Below are 19,534 nucleotides of genomic sequence, written 5' to 3'. Positions count from 1 at the left end.
TGAGTAATATTCCATTGTATATATGTGCCACATCATCTTTATCCATTCATCTGTTGATGGACACTTAGGTTGCTTCTGTGTCCTGGTTATTGTAAATAGTGCTGCAATGAACATTGTGGTACATGACTCTTTTTGAATTATTGTTTTCTCAGGGTATATGCCCAGTAGTGGGATTGCTGGGTCGTATGGTAGTTCTATTTTTCGTTTTTTAAGGAACCTCCATACTGTTCTCCATAGTGGCTGTATCAATTTACATTCCCACCAACAGTGCACCCTCTCCAGCATTTATTGTTTGTAGATTTTTTGATGATGGCCATTCCGACTGGTGTGAGGTGATACCTCATTGTAGTTTTGATTTGGGAAATGATTTTTATAGAGAGAGGAGCAAAAGACAAAGCATGAGTCACTAACTTTGAGTTAGGATAAGCTTCTCCAACTTGGTGATATTCAAACTGGGATTTTTTTTCAAGTTATAATTTTTATTCTAATAGTATGATAAATAAAGAAAATTGATATTGGGGATTGATTCCACAAAGCCTATTACTGGGTCACCCTATGGCCCAAAGTGAGTAGGATAACTTTAATCTTTCCATCTAACAGCTGTTAATACAAAAAAATTTAAGATGATACATATGAAAGGTTAAACCGAACGATGTTTTACTGGATTTTATTACAATTCTTCTGTGCTAAGAGACTCTTGGCTAGCAATGAAAGTAAGATTTAACACAGTTTTTGGAGATGTTAAAAATCTCCAAAAGGATTTTTCTCCACCCTAAAAGGATTATGCAGACTAGAGTTTAAGAAACCACCTATAAATTCTTCTGATCAGTTCTGAATGACCATTAATACCATTTATCCATCCATCCAGACAGCACTGTCCAACAGAAATATAATATGAGTTGCATATATAATTTAAAATTTTCTAGTACCCATATTTAAAAAGTTTAAAAAAGGTAAAATTAATTTTACTATTTTCCATTTAATCTAATATCCAAAATATTATCATTTCAACATGTAATCAATATAAAATTATTGCTTAGGTATTTCACATTCTTTTTTTCATACTAAATCTTTGAAATCCGGTGTGTATTTTACATTTCCAACACATCTCAATTTGAACTAGCCTAATTTCCAGTGTTCACCAGCCATTTGAGGCTAGTGCCTGCCACATTGGACAGTGCAGGTCTAGAATCCAAGTTTTCTGGAAATAGATACATGCACTGTCTCATTCACATATGTAACTGCAGCATTAAGAACAGTGTCTGGCACAAAATCAGCCCTCAATGAATATTTGTTGAATGAATAAACAAACGAATTAATCTATCAGTTTTATACACATATATTTTTTAAAAATCCTATGACATAAATGAAATTTTAATTACATGATCGGAACTATTAACAGAAGCATAGAATTATATTAATTCAATTCTATAGTTTAATGATACATAGTCAACACAAATTCCTAAATAGGTGTATACTTCCAAATACAGTATAAACACATTTTACTATCAACAGGGAACGAACAATAATCACTTTAAAGATGATTTTCCTAAACATTTAATAGATCAAAATGTTGTCACACTACTCTAGTAAAATCAAGTAAATTATAGCTGTTCTCTCTGGAATGAATGAACTCCACATTCATCAAATACACACAATTCTTACACAGCCCACTAGTATTTGCAAAGAAGTGTTTTTTGTCTTAATGTCCAATCCATTCTAAAACTGGCAAAATACCCTGAGAAAAGCATAATTCAAAAAGAGACGTGTACCACAATGTTCATTGCAGCACTATTTACAATAGCCAGGACATGGAACCAACCTAAATGTCCATCAACAGATGAATGGATAAAGAAGATGTGGCACATATATACAATGGAATATTACTCAGCCATAAAAAGAAACGAAATTGAGTTATTTGTAGTGAGGTGGATGGACCTAGAGTCTGTCATACAGAGTGAAGTAAGTCAGAAAGAGAAAAACAAATACCGTATGCTAACACGTATATATGGACTCTAAAAAAAAAAAAAAAAAAAAATGGTACTGATGGGGCTTCCCTGGTGGCGCAGTGGTTGAGAATCTGCCTGCTAATGCAGGGGACACGGGTTCGAGCCCTGGTCTGGGAAGATCCCACATGCCGCGGGGCAACTGGGCCCGTGAGCCACAATTACTGAGCCTGCGCGTCTGAAGCCTGTGCTCCGCAGCAAGAGAGGCCGCGGTAGTGAGAGGCCCGCGCACCGCGATGAAGAGTGGCCCCCACTTGCCGCAACTAGAGAAAGCCCTCGCATAGAAACGAAGACCCAACACAGCCATAAATAAATAAACAAATAAATAAATAACAAAAGTGATTGTTTAAAAAAAAAAAAAATGGTACTGATGAACCTAGTTGCAGGGCAGGAATAAAGACGTAGACATAGAGAATGGGCTTGAGGACACGGGGTGGGAGGGGGAAGCTGGGGCCAAGTGAGAGTAGCATCGACATATATACACTACCAAATGTAAAATAGATAGCTAGTGGGAACCAGCAGCATAGCACAGGGAGATCAGCTCAGTGCTCTGTGATGACCTAGAGGGGTGGCATAGGGAGGATGGGAGGGAGGCTCAAGAGGGAGGGGATATGGGTCATATGTATGCATATGGCTGATTCACTTTGGTGTACAACAGAAACTAACAGTATTGTGAAGCAATTATACTCCAATAAAGATCTAAAAAAAATAAAATAAAACTGGCAAAAGAATATGCCAAATATAGCTTCAGATCCCTGACAAAACGTTAAATTATATTCATTATTTTTAAAATGTTTACCCTAGCCTAAAGTACTGAGATTATTTAATATAAATGAAATGGGCCCCAAATAGCTGATGTTTACTAACAAAGGTGAGGGAGAAAAGCTTACCTTCTCTGCTAAGAGCTCTCGTATCTTGCTCGCTTGAACTCTAAATTTCATGAGCTGGGACTCCAGGGCTACACATCGTTCTTTCCAATCTACTGGTCCTTCTGTCTCAGAAAGCTCTGCCATATTTATTCTAGGAAAGAAAGCATTCAAATGGCATAATATCAATTAGCGTTCAGGATAATTCATTAAATCACTGAAAACACATATTCTAGTCACCATCTAACAATATCTAGACGCAAGTTTTGAATTCTAAGATAAATTCCAGAACTGGTGATAGCTCATGGAAAGAACTTAGGGGAGACAAGAGGCCAGGGTTGGAGGCCCAACTGGGTTACATAAACTTTCTGTTTAACTTAACCTTTCCAAGTCTCAGCTTATCCAATCTAGAAAAAAGGGGGAATGCGGCAATAACAAACCATTCTTCTCATGGGTAGGTTGTAAGGAACAAATTAAATACTGCTGTTCTTAACAACACTTTGGACAATATAACAGCACCACACAAACAGAGTACTGTCATTATTTTAGCTCTGCCCAACAGCTGAGGTAAGATTTTTTAAATCTGTCAGTTTGTAATTTTACCATGTTCTTAAACTTACAGAAGTATTACAGTTTTGATTCAATTGGTAGCATCATAGAATAACCTAAAGAAACTTCATATCAGTGCTACAATTATGGCTTAGACTTATAATTATTACTTACCACCACCCTATATTTGTCCAGGTCCAGGCTGTCTTTCAAACCAAAAATCCTTTGGCATATTTAACTGGGCAAAGTATTACGACCCTGGACAAGTTTACATAATTTTTATTTGGTGTAAGAAGAGAAAACATATAAACATGAAATTTAGAATCACCTACATTAAGTAAATCTGGTTCAGTGTTTTCCATGATGCTAACCTTCCTTTTGGAGGAGATTAATCCCAGGGAGAAGCACGGTAAGGGGGAAGCCAAGAGGCAGGGGAACTGGTTTTGAAATTCTAAAGTGCAAAAAACTATTGCTTGACTTTGGAAGCACAATTATTTCTAGCTCTGGGATTCATAAAAGTAGGTTTAAATGTTTGTTAATGTTTCATCAGGCTATTTTCATAAATGGCTTGATAATGTATTTCTGAATTGCCCTTGCTATGAACTGACAAAATCTGCATTAGGAGTGGCTCTTCAGGAGAAGCCAAGTCCTAGTCATAGAATATATGTGACAGCAAAACTCTCAGAACCCCAGGATAGAACTGCAGTTGAAGCGTATTATTCTGTTCTTTTGTTTTACAAAAATATGTCTCCCTCACAAATTAACCAAGTTTATTTTCCCAATATTTAGTGTAATATAACCCCTTCTTAAACCTATAACAGTTTTTTAAATCTGCAAGAGATTATTCTCCTAGCATAAATATTGATTTGTGCTTAGATCAGTTTTCAAATTAATACTTACATTATCACTCAATAATTTAGAAATAAATATAAGCAAAGTTATTCTACAAAGGCTACAACTTTATTAAGAGCTCCCCAACCATCTCAAAGCCTCCACATGCTCCTAAATTCTAGCCATAATTTAAGGGAAACTTATTGTAGAGCTAGAAATTGTTCTCTTCATTTCTTCGTTTTCACAGAAGCCCCACCCCACTGTTTTATGAGTTTTTCCTAAGGATATTAGCCTTGTTAATGACCTTTTTTTCATTACTCACATCAGCATTTACTATTAATGATTTAGAAGTAAATAAGGTAGTTTGTCAGTCACAAACTTTTTCTCAGTTCTACTGCTATTTCATTTCTCTCCTCATTAGCTTTAGAGTGGACAAGGAAGAAAATACAGACGAAATATTAAAAATAAAAAGCAGTCCTGAAATGGACATCCTTAAGTCTTGAACCATTCATAGCACTGCACAGAAATATAGGGACACTCCTCTATCTTAAGCAACAAGAAGAGTCTATTTCATGTTGGTTAATTTTTGTACTACATTTAAAATAACCTGTTTATGTTCTACTGTAAAATTTCTACAGTTTTAAAAATAACAAACATATTTTTCAACAAATGAAAATCAATGTAATGAACCATATGAATAGAATAAAAAACAAAAACCATATGATCATTTCAACAGATGCAGAAAAAAACATTCAACAAAATCTAACACCCTTTTATGATAAAAACATTCAACAAACTAGCAATAGGAGTGAACTTCCTCAACCTGATAAAAAGCATCCATGAAAGCCCACAGCTTATATCACACTTAATGGTAAATGACTGATCCGCCTAAGATCAGAAACAACATAAGGATGTCTGCTCTCGCCACTTCTATTCAACGTCATACTGGAGGGTCTGGCCAGCGCCAGAAAATAAAATAGAAAGCGCACAGATTGGAAAGAAAAATCTAAAACTATTTCTATTTTAAGATGTCATGGTCTTATTCATAGGAAATTCTAAGGAATCCATTAAAAAAAACTATTAGAACTATTTGAGTTCAGCAAAGTTTTCAGGAAACCAGATCAATATACAAAAATCAATTGTTTTTCTTTATACTTGCAAGGAAACTCCAGAAATGAAATCAAGAATATATTCTATTTACAATAGCATCAAAAAGAATTAAATACTTAGGAGTAAATTTAACAAAGGAAGTATAAGATTTGTACTCTGAAAACTACAAAACGTCATTGATCAAGATGAAAAAAAAAATTAATTACAAAACATCATTGAAAGAAATTAAAGAAGACCTAAATAAATGGAAGACATCGCACATTCATGGATTGAAAGACTTAATACTGTGAGGATGGCAACACTTGCAAATGGATATACACATTCAAAACAATGCCTATCAAAATTCCAACTGCATTTTTTTGCAGAAACTGACAAGCTGACCCTATAATTCATATGGAAATTCAGGGAACCCAGAATAGCCAAAACAATCTTAAAAAGTTGTACAACTCACACACTCAATTTCAAAAATTACTACGAAGCTACAGTAATCAAGACTGTGTGGTACTGGCATAAAGATAGACATATATATAGATCAGTGGAATAAAATTATGAGTACAGAAATAAGGAAATAAGAAATAAGGATGGGGGGCAAAATAGGTGAAGGGGATCCAGTGGTACAAACCTCTTATATTAATTATAATAAATAAGTCACAGGGATGTAATATACAGCATAAGGAATATGGTCAATGTACTAATTTTGTACGGGGACAGATGGTCACTAGACTTATCGTGATGATCACTTCATAATGTATGCAAACATTAAATCATTATGTAGTATACCTGAAATTAACATAACATTGTACATCAACTATATTTCAATTAAAAATATCTGTAACAACCCTACTTCCGAATAAGATCACATTTTGAGATACTAGGGGTTAGGACTGCAACACATCCTTTTTGGTGGGGGGGGCAGCTATTCAATCCATTAAAAAAAGTACAGAAATAAAACCTCACATTTAGAGCGAACTGATTTTTGACAAGGTGAAATGAATAGTTTTTTTTTAATAATGGTGCTAGACAACTAGATATCCACACGCCAAAGAATGAATTTGGACCCCGGCTGCATACCATATACAAAAATTAACCCCAAATGGATCAAAGACCTAGACGTAAGAGCCTAAGCTCTAAACTCATAGTAGATTAAATAGGCATAAGACTTTGTGACCTTGGATAGACAATAGTTTCTTAGATATGACATCTAAAGCATAAGTAATCAAAGAAAAAATAGGTAAATTTAACCCAGAAAGAAAAACTTTTGTGCTTCAAAGGACACAATCAAGAAAGTGAAAAGATAACCCACAGAATGGGAAGAAATATTAACCAATCACATTATCTGATAAGGGACTTGTATCCAGATTATATAAAGGACTCTTACAACTCAACAGTAAAAAATCCAGTTAAAAAGTAGGCAAAGGATCTAAAGAGATATTTCTTTAAAGAAGATATACAAATGGACAAAAAGCACAAGAAAAAATGCTCAACATCATTAGCTATAAGGGAAAATGGAAATCAAAACCACAATGACTTCCCACTGCATACTAAATAGGATGGTTATAATAAAAAAGACATGTAATAACCAGCGTTGGTGAGGATGTAGAGAAATCTGAACTCTTATACACTGCTGTTGAGAATGTAAAAACAGTACAGCTGCTTTGGAAAGTAGTTTAACAGCTCCTAAAAAGTTTTAACATAAAGTTACCATATGACCCAGCAACTCCAATGTTAAGTATATACCCAAGAGAACTGAATACCTAAGTCCACACCAAAACTTGTATACAAATGTTAACAGCATTATTATTCAAACAGCCAAAAAGTGGAAACAAACCAAGTGTCCATCATCAGATGAATGGATAAACAAAATGTGGTATATCCATACAACGGAATCTTATTCAGCCACAAAAAAAGGAATAAAGCACTAATACATGCTACAACAATGGATGAACCTTGAAAACATTACCCTAAGTGCCTAGTGAAAGAAGCCAGACACAAAAGGCAACATACTGTATGATTCCATTTATATAAAATAGGCAAATCCCAAGAGACAGAAAGTAGCTTAGTGGTTGCCAACAACTGTGAAGAGAGGGCAATGGTGATCAACTACTAATGGGTTTGGGGTTTCTTTCTGAAGTGATGAAAATATTCTAGAATTAGTGCTGTTGGTTGCACAACCTTGTGAATATATCAAAAACCACTGCACTGTACACTTTAAAAGGGTAACTTTCATGGTTTGTGAATTATACCTTAATTATAAAGAGCATATATTTACAAATGAGTAAAGAAAAGTAACAGTTTAAGTGGATGTATATTAATAATCTATTGTTTGTGGTTATCCCTGCTGAGAATTCCACCATTAACTCGAACAATTTAGAGTTAATTGTTAATCTCAAATATGACAAGTATCAGACATATATTTTACCAAGAGTACTGTGCTATGAAAATGACACATCAAATAAATTCTGTTAAACACACCTATTCATTTCTATAGTTATACTAATTACATATTTTTACAGTGAAGTAGCAAAACCTTAAGAACATTATTGGCATTTAATGTCTGCATTCCCAGTTACTAGAGTCATAATTTTAAAAATTCAAAACTACAGATTGGTTAGCTAATGGTCTATCCTGAGGTCTAGACACCTGATTTCCTCATTTCATTCTGTAATTTCGGTTAATATAAAGTAACTGCTGTGTTAATGCACCATGTTGAGTAAAGATTCTAATTTTGAACAATATCCACCATCCTTTTCCATTACTACTGATTTTATAGAGCCTAATGATAGCTTTGGGAGCTATACCACTTGCTAAATAAATATCATTTCTAGATTTTGAATTTGAAAGTAATCTAATTTTACTGCAGCGGACAGGAAAAAGTCTTGGTTTTCCAAATACCCCAGTGACTTTGGGAAACATTTACTGACACGAAATGAACTGTTTACGATTGTGGAGTGAATACTCTTTTCTCTGAATCTTTGACTTCCTGTTTCTCTTCCAAATCCCTAAAGGGAAAGAAGAAGAAAAGAAAGAGTTCATCTACTTAGGCTTCCCCTGATGAAGCTCAAGGTAGCCACTCATATTCTTTAATTCTCTCCTCTTAAGGGACAGCTTAACTTGGCCCGGTAAGAGAGAGAGAGAGAGAGAGAGAGAGAGAGAGAGAGAGAGAGAGAGAGTGTTTCTAAAGCAGAAAAGATGTCTTTCTTGACCATACTGAGGCTTGCCTTGTTTAAGCAACCTCCCGACCACCACCCAGCATCACATGGGCAAAGCCTGCCCTTCGGTAGCATTGCTCAGAACCCGTGCTCCTCACTCCAGAGCTCCTCAGGGACACACACAGCTGTGTGGTCGAGGCTTGCGACTGGCATTTTCACAAAGAAAGCAGTGACCTGCAGGTAGCATAGAACTAGGACTTTTCCAGCGTAAATATTTCAACCTCTCTTTCCACTGCGTTTCGCACATCAAAATTTTTGGCTCAAATGTTCCATCTTTTAAAAAGTGGTCGAATAACTTGAGGGACAGCGCAGTTTCATGGTAGGTCACCTAAGGGCACTTTGACATTCTGGCAACTCAAGGTGTAGAAAATGGTTCTTTAAAGTTTTGAGAAGTTTCGCCCCCGAGATCACAGTGGGGCTCCCAAGAAGCGGAGGCCGAGCCGCAGCATCCCTAACTGCGTGGGCCACTCAGCGCGGGGACGCGCAGCAGCGCCGTGTGCCCCTCTGACTGCCCGCGCCGCGCCACAAACCCGGGCCCCGACTTTTCAAACAAAATGTCACGGGAGACCAGTGGGCGAGGAGCCGCCGGCCACCGCTCCCAGACGAGACCCCAGTCCTGGGAGCAGCAAGGGGAGCGACGTGGAGTGCGGAGGCTGCGGCGGGAGGCGCGGAGTTGAGTCCGGTGCCAGACCGCTCCATCCCCCGGTCCCGGCCCTCCGGATCAGCCCGCCGCCCCCATCCTCCGCGCGACGCGCCCACCCGGGACTGCGCGCTCTAGAGGGGGCGGGGATCCCCGGGCACCGGAGTCTCTGGGGTCGCCCTTCGGCTCCCGGCCAGACTCATCTGCCTACCTCTGCGCTGGCCCCCGGGGGCAGCACCGTTGTCCCGGGTGCGTCTGGTGCGGGTTTCCTGAGGCTCTCAGCCTGCGCCCGCCTCACACCAAGCCCGGAGCAGGCGGGGGACAGGGTACCGCCTCCTCCCCGGACTGGCGGCCGTGGTAGCCAATCAGAGACCTCAGTCGCCCTCCTGGCGTCACCTGGGGGTGTGGCCATGACTTTGACTCCTCCCAGTCCCTATCTCAGGAGAGAGATGTGTCCAGGAGTCTCTATCCCTGGTCTTTGGCACACTTAGAGCTCAGAGGCTGTTGTAGTGCTCACCTCCTTTCCATTCCCTCTACCTCAACTCGGCATCCTCCTGTTTGGTGTCCCAGCCTGAAGTGTCTCCTCTTACCAGTCTATCCTTCAGCCTCTTGCAAGGTTAACTGTCCTTAAGTGCGGTTTTGATGTACACCCTGACAAAGACCTTCATTGGCTTCCTTATGCTTAAGTTATCAAGAACAGATCCCTTAGTGTAGCATTCATAGCTTCCAACCTACTTTTGTCAGGTTTATTATTCACAGCTGCCCTTCACACACCTGAGACTGTTGCTGTGCACTTCCCCACCCCAGGGAAGTCCATTTGGAACATTTACCTACTATTTCCTATGTCCACCTTTAAAAGTTCTAACTATCCTCTAAGACACAGCTCAAATCATCTTCTGCATGTAACCATGCTTGTCGCCCCACCTAGCAGTAATCTCTTCTCTTGTTTCTGCTCCCTGAGCATTTACGTTTTTTTCTCCTCTTGGCACTTAGCTCATTCTGCCTTGTGTACCATTCCTTATCTCCCCATTAGACTGTGAGCTCTTTGAAACCAGGGATTTGTTTTCTTTCTTTTTGTATCCTCCTCAGCACTTAGCACAGCGCAAATCGCATGAGTAAGTAAGTGATACTTTTAACATAATTGGATTTTACATCCCAAGATGGGGTCTGGAGAGGCCAATCCCAGGGTTAAAAAAAAAAAAGAGAGAGAATTCTGAATGTTATGGGTAATCCTTCCCCAGGTCACAAAGCTAGGTCAGACAAATTACTCCCATAGGTTCACAGTTGGCCAATAGAAAGTGCAGGAGGCTTTTTTCAGCACAATCTTTTTTTTTTTTTTTTTTCCTTAAGCTTATCTCACCTTATATAGAAAAAGCACAAAACAGATAAAGATTTACAAAGTTCCACAGAGGGAAGGCAATAAACGAATAAGACTAAAAGACCAGCAAGTGAGTATCAGGCTTCCATGTTTCTTCCAGATGAGCACTAGTTTTGGACTGGATCCCAGACTACCCCCACACATCAAATTCCTTTTGCCTTCTGTGGGAGCTGATGATGCACAGCATATGAAAAACTGTCTCCAAACAGCTTTGGCAAACAAGCAGGCTGGACTGGGCTTATTTTATAGAGCACACAGGAGTTAAATAAACAAAGTTTAAATAACTTGCAAAATTTAACACAGCAAGTCAGTAGAGACCAAAGAGCTAAGTTCAGGAGAAAGAGAAAGAATGCCAAAATAGAATCACTTCCGTTTGTGAGTCAGAATACTAAATAGACTAAGAGAGCTGAGTGAATAAAGTCACTCATGAAAAGAAGCTTTCTAAACACGGCTGCCACTCTTGTAAGGCTCTGCCAACATTTGCTTACTGTCACCTTTTTCTAGAAACATGACAAACTGAATTTGGCTGTGGAGAACACAGTGGAACGGTATCCTGTTTCTGGCTGTGCTAAGAAAAATACATGAACAGTGGAATATTATTTAGCAATAAAAAGAAAAGTACCTTTAAATGCCACAACATGGATAAACCTTGAAAACATTATGCCAAGTGAAAGAAGCCAGTCACAAAAGACCACGTTTTGTGTGATCCCATTTACATGAAATGTGCAGAATAGGCAAATTTATAGAGACAGAAAGTAGATTAGTGGTTATGAGGGGCTGGGGAGGATATGAGTGATGGCCAAGTGGTGGCAGCTGGGGAGTGGTGGTAATGGAAAAAAGCAATGGGTGACCAAAGCTGTGCTTTAGGAAGCTCTATCTAGTGTGCTGGAGAGACTAGCTAGAGGGAGGAACAATTAGGAGGCTAAGAGAACAGCTCAATGAAGATCTGAAGTAGGGTGCTCATGGTGAGAATGAAATGGAGGCCATGGTGGGAATTAGATTCTGGGTAGAATAAAAATAGTAAACAAATTTGTGGCACTTATAATGCATAGGGAGCTGTTCCAAGTGCTTTAGCATATATAATCTAAGGAGAGTCCTATGATATAGGTACAATTGTTATTACCATCTGACAGATGGGGCAATCGAGGTACACAGTTTAAATAACTGTCACAATGTTGTACAGACATTAAGTAGCAGGACTGGCTACTGGCAGAGATGGCTTCACAGTCATCTCTACTGCACCTCAATTTCTTTCAAGAAATTGAATCTTCAAGTTCTGAAAACTGATTGGAGCATAGGGACGTGAGGCTCTGGGAGGCTCTGAGTAACTGGGAAATGATGGTCCCACTAACCAAAGTAGAGAAGCAAGGAGAAGAAGGAATTGGTTTAGGGGAAGAAGAATGAGATCTGGCTTGGATGAGCTGAGTGCAACCTGAAGTGCCTTTGAAATATCCAGGAGGAGAGAGCCAGCAGGAAATTAGTCAGACTGAGTTGAGGACAAAGGCTTGGGTTTGAGTATACATTTCAAGGTAATCTGCACAGAGGGGAGATTTTTTTAAATTGCAGAATGATTGCTGACCATATAGCCACTTGGCATACTGGGAACAAGAGCAGAGAGGTTGAAGGAAGCAGGGATAAGGGAGCTGGGTAAATACTAGGAAAGAAGAGTCTGGCTCTTTAATCCAACTGCACATAAAATCCAAAAAGAAACAAGGGGAAAGGAGACACTGACCCCACTAGAATGAGCATATGGCTTCTGGAACAGAGATATTGGAAACCCCAGTTCAGAAAGTAGATGTCCCAGCACTTGGGGAAATATAACAAAGACAAGGAGAAGAAGATTGTGAAAAAGAAACAGGGCTTGTAGGATCAAGCTCTTACTGGCTGACTAGGGTACAAAGTGGGGTATAGGCCCAGGCACCCCAACCTGTTTACCTGCAACTCAGGAGACCAGCAAATTCTGGGCACCAAAGTGTCCCTAGAACCAGGGAGACAAACAACCTGGCTCTCCTAGAGGGGTGCACAGGAAGATGGCCTGTCTGGTGTGTCCCCAGCGCCCAGGGCATAACAGCCTGTTCAGTCCTTTGGGGCTGAATGAAGGCAGCCTTACCAGGTGAGCTGGGCCCCCTCTATCACAGACTGGTGTGGGCAGCAGGTTGTAGGTGAGGCCAGGCCAAGGCCAAGACTGGTGGAGGTGAGAGTTTAATGGGCACTGGTAAGGCCACAGAGAGAACAAGGGCGCACAGAGGAAAAAGAAAAGAGCTAGGGCAGAGCTTTGCGGATCACTTATTTTAAGGCAAGTGAAAGGAGAAGCAGACCATTGAAGCAGATTGAGGGGGATAGTCAGCAATGACTTGGTCAGGACCCATGAAGTTAAAAAAAAAAAAAAAAAGAAAAAGACACTACACATGAGAGTCACACAGGAAAACAGTGACCCAAACCATATAAAAAAGCATTAAATGTGAACAGAGGATTTACTGTATTTGGGGTCATTACTTACCAGGCAGAGGCAGCTATTCTGGTCCAGATCCTCACTACAGCTAATAACTAAAACTTTTCCCTCTCTCTTTTTACAGTGCATAAAGGGACAGCTTAAGCCAGAAGTAAAGGAACAGAAAACACAGCAAAACTGACCACAACATCCCCTGACAATGACAATTAGAGAAAAGACACATTATAAGGACATTATTATGTGCCTTGGGATAACTGTAAAATTATTGCCTATGGAATATAGTATGGATGTTTCAGAAAACCTGGCAGGGTGACTGAACAGGTGTTTGATTGCCACTGAATGAAGTACAAGCCTAATGTGTTTGATGGGTATTGGAAGCTTGCATGGAGCATTTATTTGAAGGATAGCAGATACATAGCAGGAAAATCCTAAGAGTTGAGGTGAGAAGGGCTGGGCAGATGGAGCAAGGGAAATGTAAAATTGAGAGAGGGCTATATGTAGAAACAGAAGAGAGGCAGTGTCTCACTGAATCCAAGAGGTGGGTTCGCTTTGAGCCTAGCTGAAATAATGTGAGGTGGCTTGGCAACAGCATTTTGAACCAACAATTGAATCAAAGTAATTACCTGCATTCTTGTTTTCAATAAGCCTTTTCCTTTACTTAACCAAATTCATATGGTGGCCTGGGGCTTTGAACTTTAGTGCTGTTACCCTGTTACTTATGCAAATCAATACAAAAACTTTTTTTAAAAAGTCACTTTTGTCTTATACTGTTTCCTGATTATGAAAGCAATATAAATTAATTTTCTTTGGAAAATATAAAAAGATATAACAAAGAAAACTAAAATTACCCACCATCCATCATCAGTCTTTTTCTCTTTTTCTCTCATCATCAAACTTTTCCTGTAATGATAGTCCCTTATAAGATTATGCTGAATTTATACTTTTTAATCTTTTACACTTAAGATTTTATTGTGAGCATTTTCTCTTTTTTAAAATTTTTATTTTATATTGGAGTATAGTTGATTTAAAATGTGTTAGTTTCAGGTATATAGCAAAGTGATTCAGTTGTACATATACATATATCTATTCTTTTGTGAGCATTTTCTTTGTCATTATGTATTATTTGAAAACATTTTTAAGGACTGGTTAATACTCTACCATAAGATTTTACCCTAATTTATTTAACCATTCTCTTATTATTATACAATTAGCTTATTTCCAATTTTTCACTAGTATAAAAAACAACATAACTGTTTCAATATGTTCATGTTTTCCTAATATAATAATCTTTTGGAAGACCTTATTTTTTATTTTTATTTTTAAAATTTTAATTTATTTTATTTATTTTTGGCTGCGTCAGGTCTTAGTTGCGGCACAAGCAATCTTCGTTGAGACATGCGGGATCTTTCGTTGCGGTGCGTGGGCTTCTCTCTAGTTGTGGCGTGCGGGTTTCTCTTCTCTAGTTGTGGCGAGCAGGCTCCAGGGCATGTGGGCTCTGTAGTTGTGGCGCAAGGGTTCCAGAGTGTGTGGGCTCTGTAGTTTGCGGCACATGCGTTCTCTAGTTGAGGCACGAGCTCAGTAGTTGTGGCACGTGGACTTAGTTGCCCTGCGGCATGTGGGATCTTAGTTCCCTGACCAGGGATGGAACCCGCGTCCCCTGCATTGTAAGGCGGACTCTTTACCACTGGACAACCAGGGAAGTCCCTGGAAGACTTTTTAATAACAGCTTTATTGAGATACAATTCACATACTATACAATTTACCTATTGAAAGTGTACAATTCAGTGGTTTCAGGTATAGTCACAGATTTGTGTAACCATCACCATAATCAGTTCTAGAACATTTTCATCAATCCAAAAAGAACCTCAATATACTTTAGCCATCACCTTCCAACCCCTCCTCCGCACCAGACCTAGGCAACTACTAATCCACTCTCTGCTCCTATAGATTTGCCTATTCTGGGCATTCCATATAAATGGAACCATACAATATGTTATCTTTTGTGACTGGCCTTTTTCACTTCCCATAATGTTTTTAAGATTTATCTATACTATAGAATGTATCAGCAATTCATTCCTTTTTATGGATAAATACTATTCCATTGAGTTGGATATATTACCTTTTGTTTATCCATTCACCTGGTGATGGACATTTGGGTTGTTTCCACTTTTTGGCTATTAGGAATAATGCTGCTATGAACATTTGTGTACAAGTTTTAGTGTGGACTTAGGTATTCAATTCTATTGGAAGAATTGCAGCAACTCTTGGCTTTGGAGTTGCTGGGTCATATGGTAACTTTATGTTTAACATTTTAAGGAACTGCCAGACTGTTTTGCAAAGTGGCTGCATGATTTTACATTCCCACCAGCAGTGACTGAGGGTCCCACTCTCTCTACATCATCACCAACACTTGTTATTATTTATCTTTTTGATTATAGCTATCCTAGTGGCTGAAGTAGTATCTCATTGCCTTTTTGATTTGCATTTCTCTAATGACTAATGATGTCGAACATCTTTTCATGTGCTTTTTGGTCATTTGTATATCTTCTTTGGAGAAATATCTATTCAAGTCTTTTGCCCATTTTTCAATTGAGTTATTTTCTTTTTATTATTGAATTGTAAGGTTTATATTCTAGATACAAGTCCCTTACCAGATATAGGATTTGCAAATATTTTCTCCAATTCTGTGGGTTGTCTTACTTTCTGGAAGATGTCCTTTGAAGAAAAAAAAATTTAATTTAGACAAAGTCCAGTTTATCAGTTTTTTCTTTTGTTGTTTGCACTTAGGCATATGGGTAGGGCATGGACAGTCTCTGCCCTATGACCTACACATATGGTAGCACTGAAAATTAAAATATATATTTGCTATTCACATTCATAAATTTCATATCAAGGGTACCACAACGTCAGACTCTGGTGATATCATAATATTTATAATTTGTATCATTAACACGGTGTCTATTTTTTCTAGTTTCCTTCAGTCCAACTTATCCATTAGGCAGAATAGACACAGTGCTCAGGGTCCACAATACCTTTAATGGCCCATGAAAATATGGATTTTAACTTTAAAATCCAAAGAAAAAAATGAACTTTGTGGTCAAAGAAATGTTTTAACACACGGTATTAATATATTCATTTTCATACCAACACAGTGGTAAAATATCATTTTTAATGTGCTTTTACTGAGGAAGGAGCCTACAAAGGCAAAAGTGTCAGGTCTAGTTAAGTAGTAATATGAAAATGAGAGGAATGTGGTTTTGCTCCTGAGAGAGAAAAGAAAAGAGAGGGACCAAGAAGGCAGATGGCACAATGGCAGAGAGCTGGCACGACATAGGGTAAAGGGGCAATGAGAAATCCCAAGGGATGGTGTGGCCAAAGGCTTTTTAAGAACAGGAAGTCTACGTTGTGATTTTAGGTTATTTGCTCTATGATGCATGATGTGGCTTCTCTCAGGAGCCCCAAATCTTTTGCAATGCCTGCAAAGCTCATAAATGCTTTGCATAAGTAAGAGGATGGGACCAAATTTCACATCTGACACTTAGGGCAGAAACAAAACAGGAGCCCAGAGGCAAAGTGACCATAAGGATATCAGCCTCCAGAGAAATCACAAAAATCTTCAGTGTGCCTTAATTCTTCCACAGCTATGGAATTGGGTGAAGTGGGGGATTGGGCTTCAAGGAGAGGAGACTGGGTCAAATCGATACAGACTGAGAGGGCCTAGCTGACATCTAGTTAAATTTAGCTTTCAGTATATATGTATACACACACGTGATTGAAGCCTAAGTATATTTATTATTTTCTTTAAGTTTTTACTTTAGAAATAATTCCAGACATAAAGAAGAGTTGCAGGAATAAAAATAGTACAGAGAAATCTCATACGGACTTTACCTATTATCACTTTACTTATATATTTTGCCTCATTTGTTTTATACCCACTTACTTTTACCTCTTTACACCCACTTGCTGAGACATCATGGTTCCCCATAGTATGTGTCCATCTTAGCTGCAATAAGTAATAAACCCAACTTGTTTAACTACAAGTATGTTCCTGGTGGTCTCTGGCTGTAGGGAGTTGACAGAAGTAGATGTTCCACCAAGATTCAGTGGAAGCCCTCAGCACCATGCACAGGACCCTCAACCCAGTAATCCTGAGTGTATCTGAGAGCCCTGTGTCTCTACCTGCACATACGAAATTGAGCTCCAGTATCTCACTGAAGCCCTTCAGTGTTGGGTTTATTTTGTTTTCATAGGAATAAGATCGCTTAAGATTTTTTTTAAAAACCTAACCAGTTTTGTGTTGCTCTTTGGCAAAATTATTTTCTAGCCAACACCTGCTTCTGCTTGACAAGCATTTTGAATGTTGTTTGTAAAAGGAAAACTCTACAGGGAGAGGATCTAAACTTTCCTCCCTCTCCTTGCAGAGAGAACAGAATTAGCTTTTTAAAAGAACAATTTCATATTTGTAGGGAGAAGAAATCTATAAGTTCATCCTGAGCAAGCCTCGAGGGCTAGGGAGTTCAAAGTTCTCCACAGACCAGCTTAAAAAGTTTAAATGAACTTTTCCATGGGTCACCTTTACAGACCTTGTCAGGACTCCTTCCTCAGTCTTGTCTTTGTTTCCCTGAGAACCGCTGTGTTTAATTTCACCTGCAGTGAATCAGGAGACTCTGTTCAGCTCTGGATTAGCTACAGTTGGCCTTTGGCCAAGCTCCGGAGACACAAAGTTAGCCAAGCACCGTCCTTACGGAGCATTCCGTTCTCGGGGGTTTTCTCAGTATAAAACTGCACCTCTTCCAGACTAAACACCTGCTGCCTTCCTGTTTTCTCTTTATATACAAACTTGTACACTTGACTTTCTAATGGGCACAGTTTCACGGACAGTTTGGAATGCGGTGGCCAATCAAGGGAACTTTTGACATGAAAAAGGTTATTCATTTGGGAAGTGCCTCAGAACAAAAAAAAAAGAAGAAACTTTCTTAATAAGATTGTCTTGTTTGTCTAAAAGAGAGAAAAGTTTGTCTAGCTTAAGAAATATCCCCCCCTTTTTTTTTTTTGTAATTTACAGATTAATGATATCTGATGTTCTCATTTATGGCTGGATAAAAATTTTCAAGGATTCAAGTTCTGTCAAAACGAACCGCACATCACTCTCTTTTGTGTGTATATACATCACATTTATTTTTCTGTATCTAACCTTTCTTCCCCTCCTTCCTGAGGGAACATAATTAGCTTTTTAAAAAAATGTTTTTTTGTATTTATCTGATGACAGCTCCCTCACATTTGTTCTGTTTCTTTTCCTCTCTTTTTCCTTCTCTTGGGAAACTTTAAAGATGAATTAATTTAAAATTAATCAGTTGATTAAATCAGTTGATTAAACTGATTAAAATTAATCAGTTGTTATGTGCTCACTCTAGGAGTATAGTCCAGGTAAGCGGTCAAAAAGATCTAAAAGAAAAAAAAGTTATTAAACCATGTTTCTTTCTATTGACACTAAAAAGTATATTTACATATTAGCCTGCATAACATCTATAATATAGGAAGAAAAGCCTTCAACTTTAAGTTAAAAGAAGAATTTTTGCCATGATTGAGTCTTTAAAAATTAGTTTACCATATAAAAATAAAGTCAGCATAACAGTTTGTTTCATTTAAGATCATTTAATCACATTTCTTGTGATTCAAACATCTTAAATTTTCCACATCGGTTTTATGAATTAAATAAATTGCCACTGTTTCCATAACTTGTTTTAAGTAAAAAATTATACATGTAAAATTGTATTCAACTAATTGAAATGATGATCAATGTTTGTTCAAAGGGTTTAGTTTTATGAAGTTTAGTTTTCGTACAATGTTACAAATCATAAGTATTTAATGTGTTAGCTAAATTATGATTTCCAGATCTTTAACTTTAAAACCTTAGACAAATGACTAAGTTAATTAATAAAAAATCTTTGGATGCAGAGACAGTTTCTAAAAAAAGAAACATAAAAATTGGTCACTAAACAAAATTTTAAGTTACCTTATTACTTAAATTGACAATAGATTAACAAAATTTGCAAATACATTTAAATGATATTACTCACACACCCACAACTTAGTTATTTTTGCCTCCTCAGATTTGTTAGAATTGTATGAAATAAATGCTAAAGGATAAAAACAGATTTGGGTTTTCAATTTTCTAGTTTTCTTTTGTGTCTGAGGAAAGTAAAGTTGGTTACTTTGGTTAAATATGGCAATTAATATAATTGTTTAATTACACTACATACAATAATATTTTAAAAATACAAATATATATACAATGATAATACATATGATTTTTTGTTTATTAAGAAAGTTATAGTTTGTTCAGATGGCAAATTTACTATGCTATATACATTGTTTTATCTACTCTATTACTAAGTTAATTATATTTTAAAACTATAGTTAAAGACTTCAAATTAATATCTATTTTAATATTTATATATCTGTTTAAGTATGTGGGGTTGAGTACATATTA

General features: G+C 37.8%; 1 protein-coding gene across 2 annotated transcripts in view; it reads right to left on the bottom strand.

The window, feature by feature from the left end:
• The window catches only part of PLEKHH2 (pleckstrin homology, MyTH4 and FERM domain containing H2), a 112,703-nt gene extending 103,165 nt beyond the window's left edge, over positions 1 to 9,538 (bottom strand). For both annotated transcript variants that reach the window (XM_061210421.1, XM_061210423.1), the window contains exons 1-2: positions 9,423 to 9,538; positions 2,897 to 3,026 (exon numbers count right to left, since the gene is read on the bottom strand). In XM_061210421.1, coding sequence (XP_061066404.1) covers positions 2,897 to 3,019 — 123 coding nt within the window. In that variant the 5' untranslated portion in view covers positions 3,020 to 3,026; positions 9,423 to 9,538. The remainder of the gene's footprint in view (positions 1 to 2,896; positions 3,027 to 9,422) is intronic.
• Positions 9,539 to 19,534: the final 9,996 nt, after the last annotated feature.

This window comes from Eubalaena glacialis, chromosome 14 (assembly GCF_028564815.1).
Source record: "Eubalaena glacialis isolate mEubGla1 chromosome 14, mEubGla1.1.hap2.+ XY, whole genome shotgun sequence".
In the NCBI taxonomy this organism is placed as follows: domain Eukaryota; kingdom Metazoa; phylum Chordata; class Mammalia; order Artiodactyla; family Balaenidae; genus Eubalaena; species Eubalaena glacialis.
Note: the sequence above shows the minus strand (reverse complement) of the source record. Positions and strands in the feature narration are given on the sequence as shown.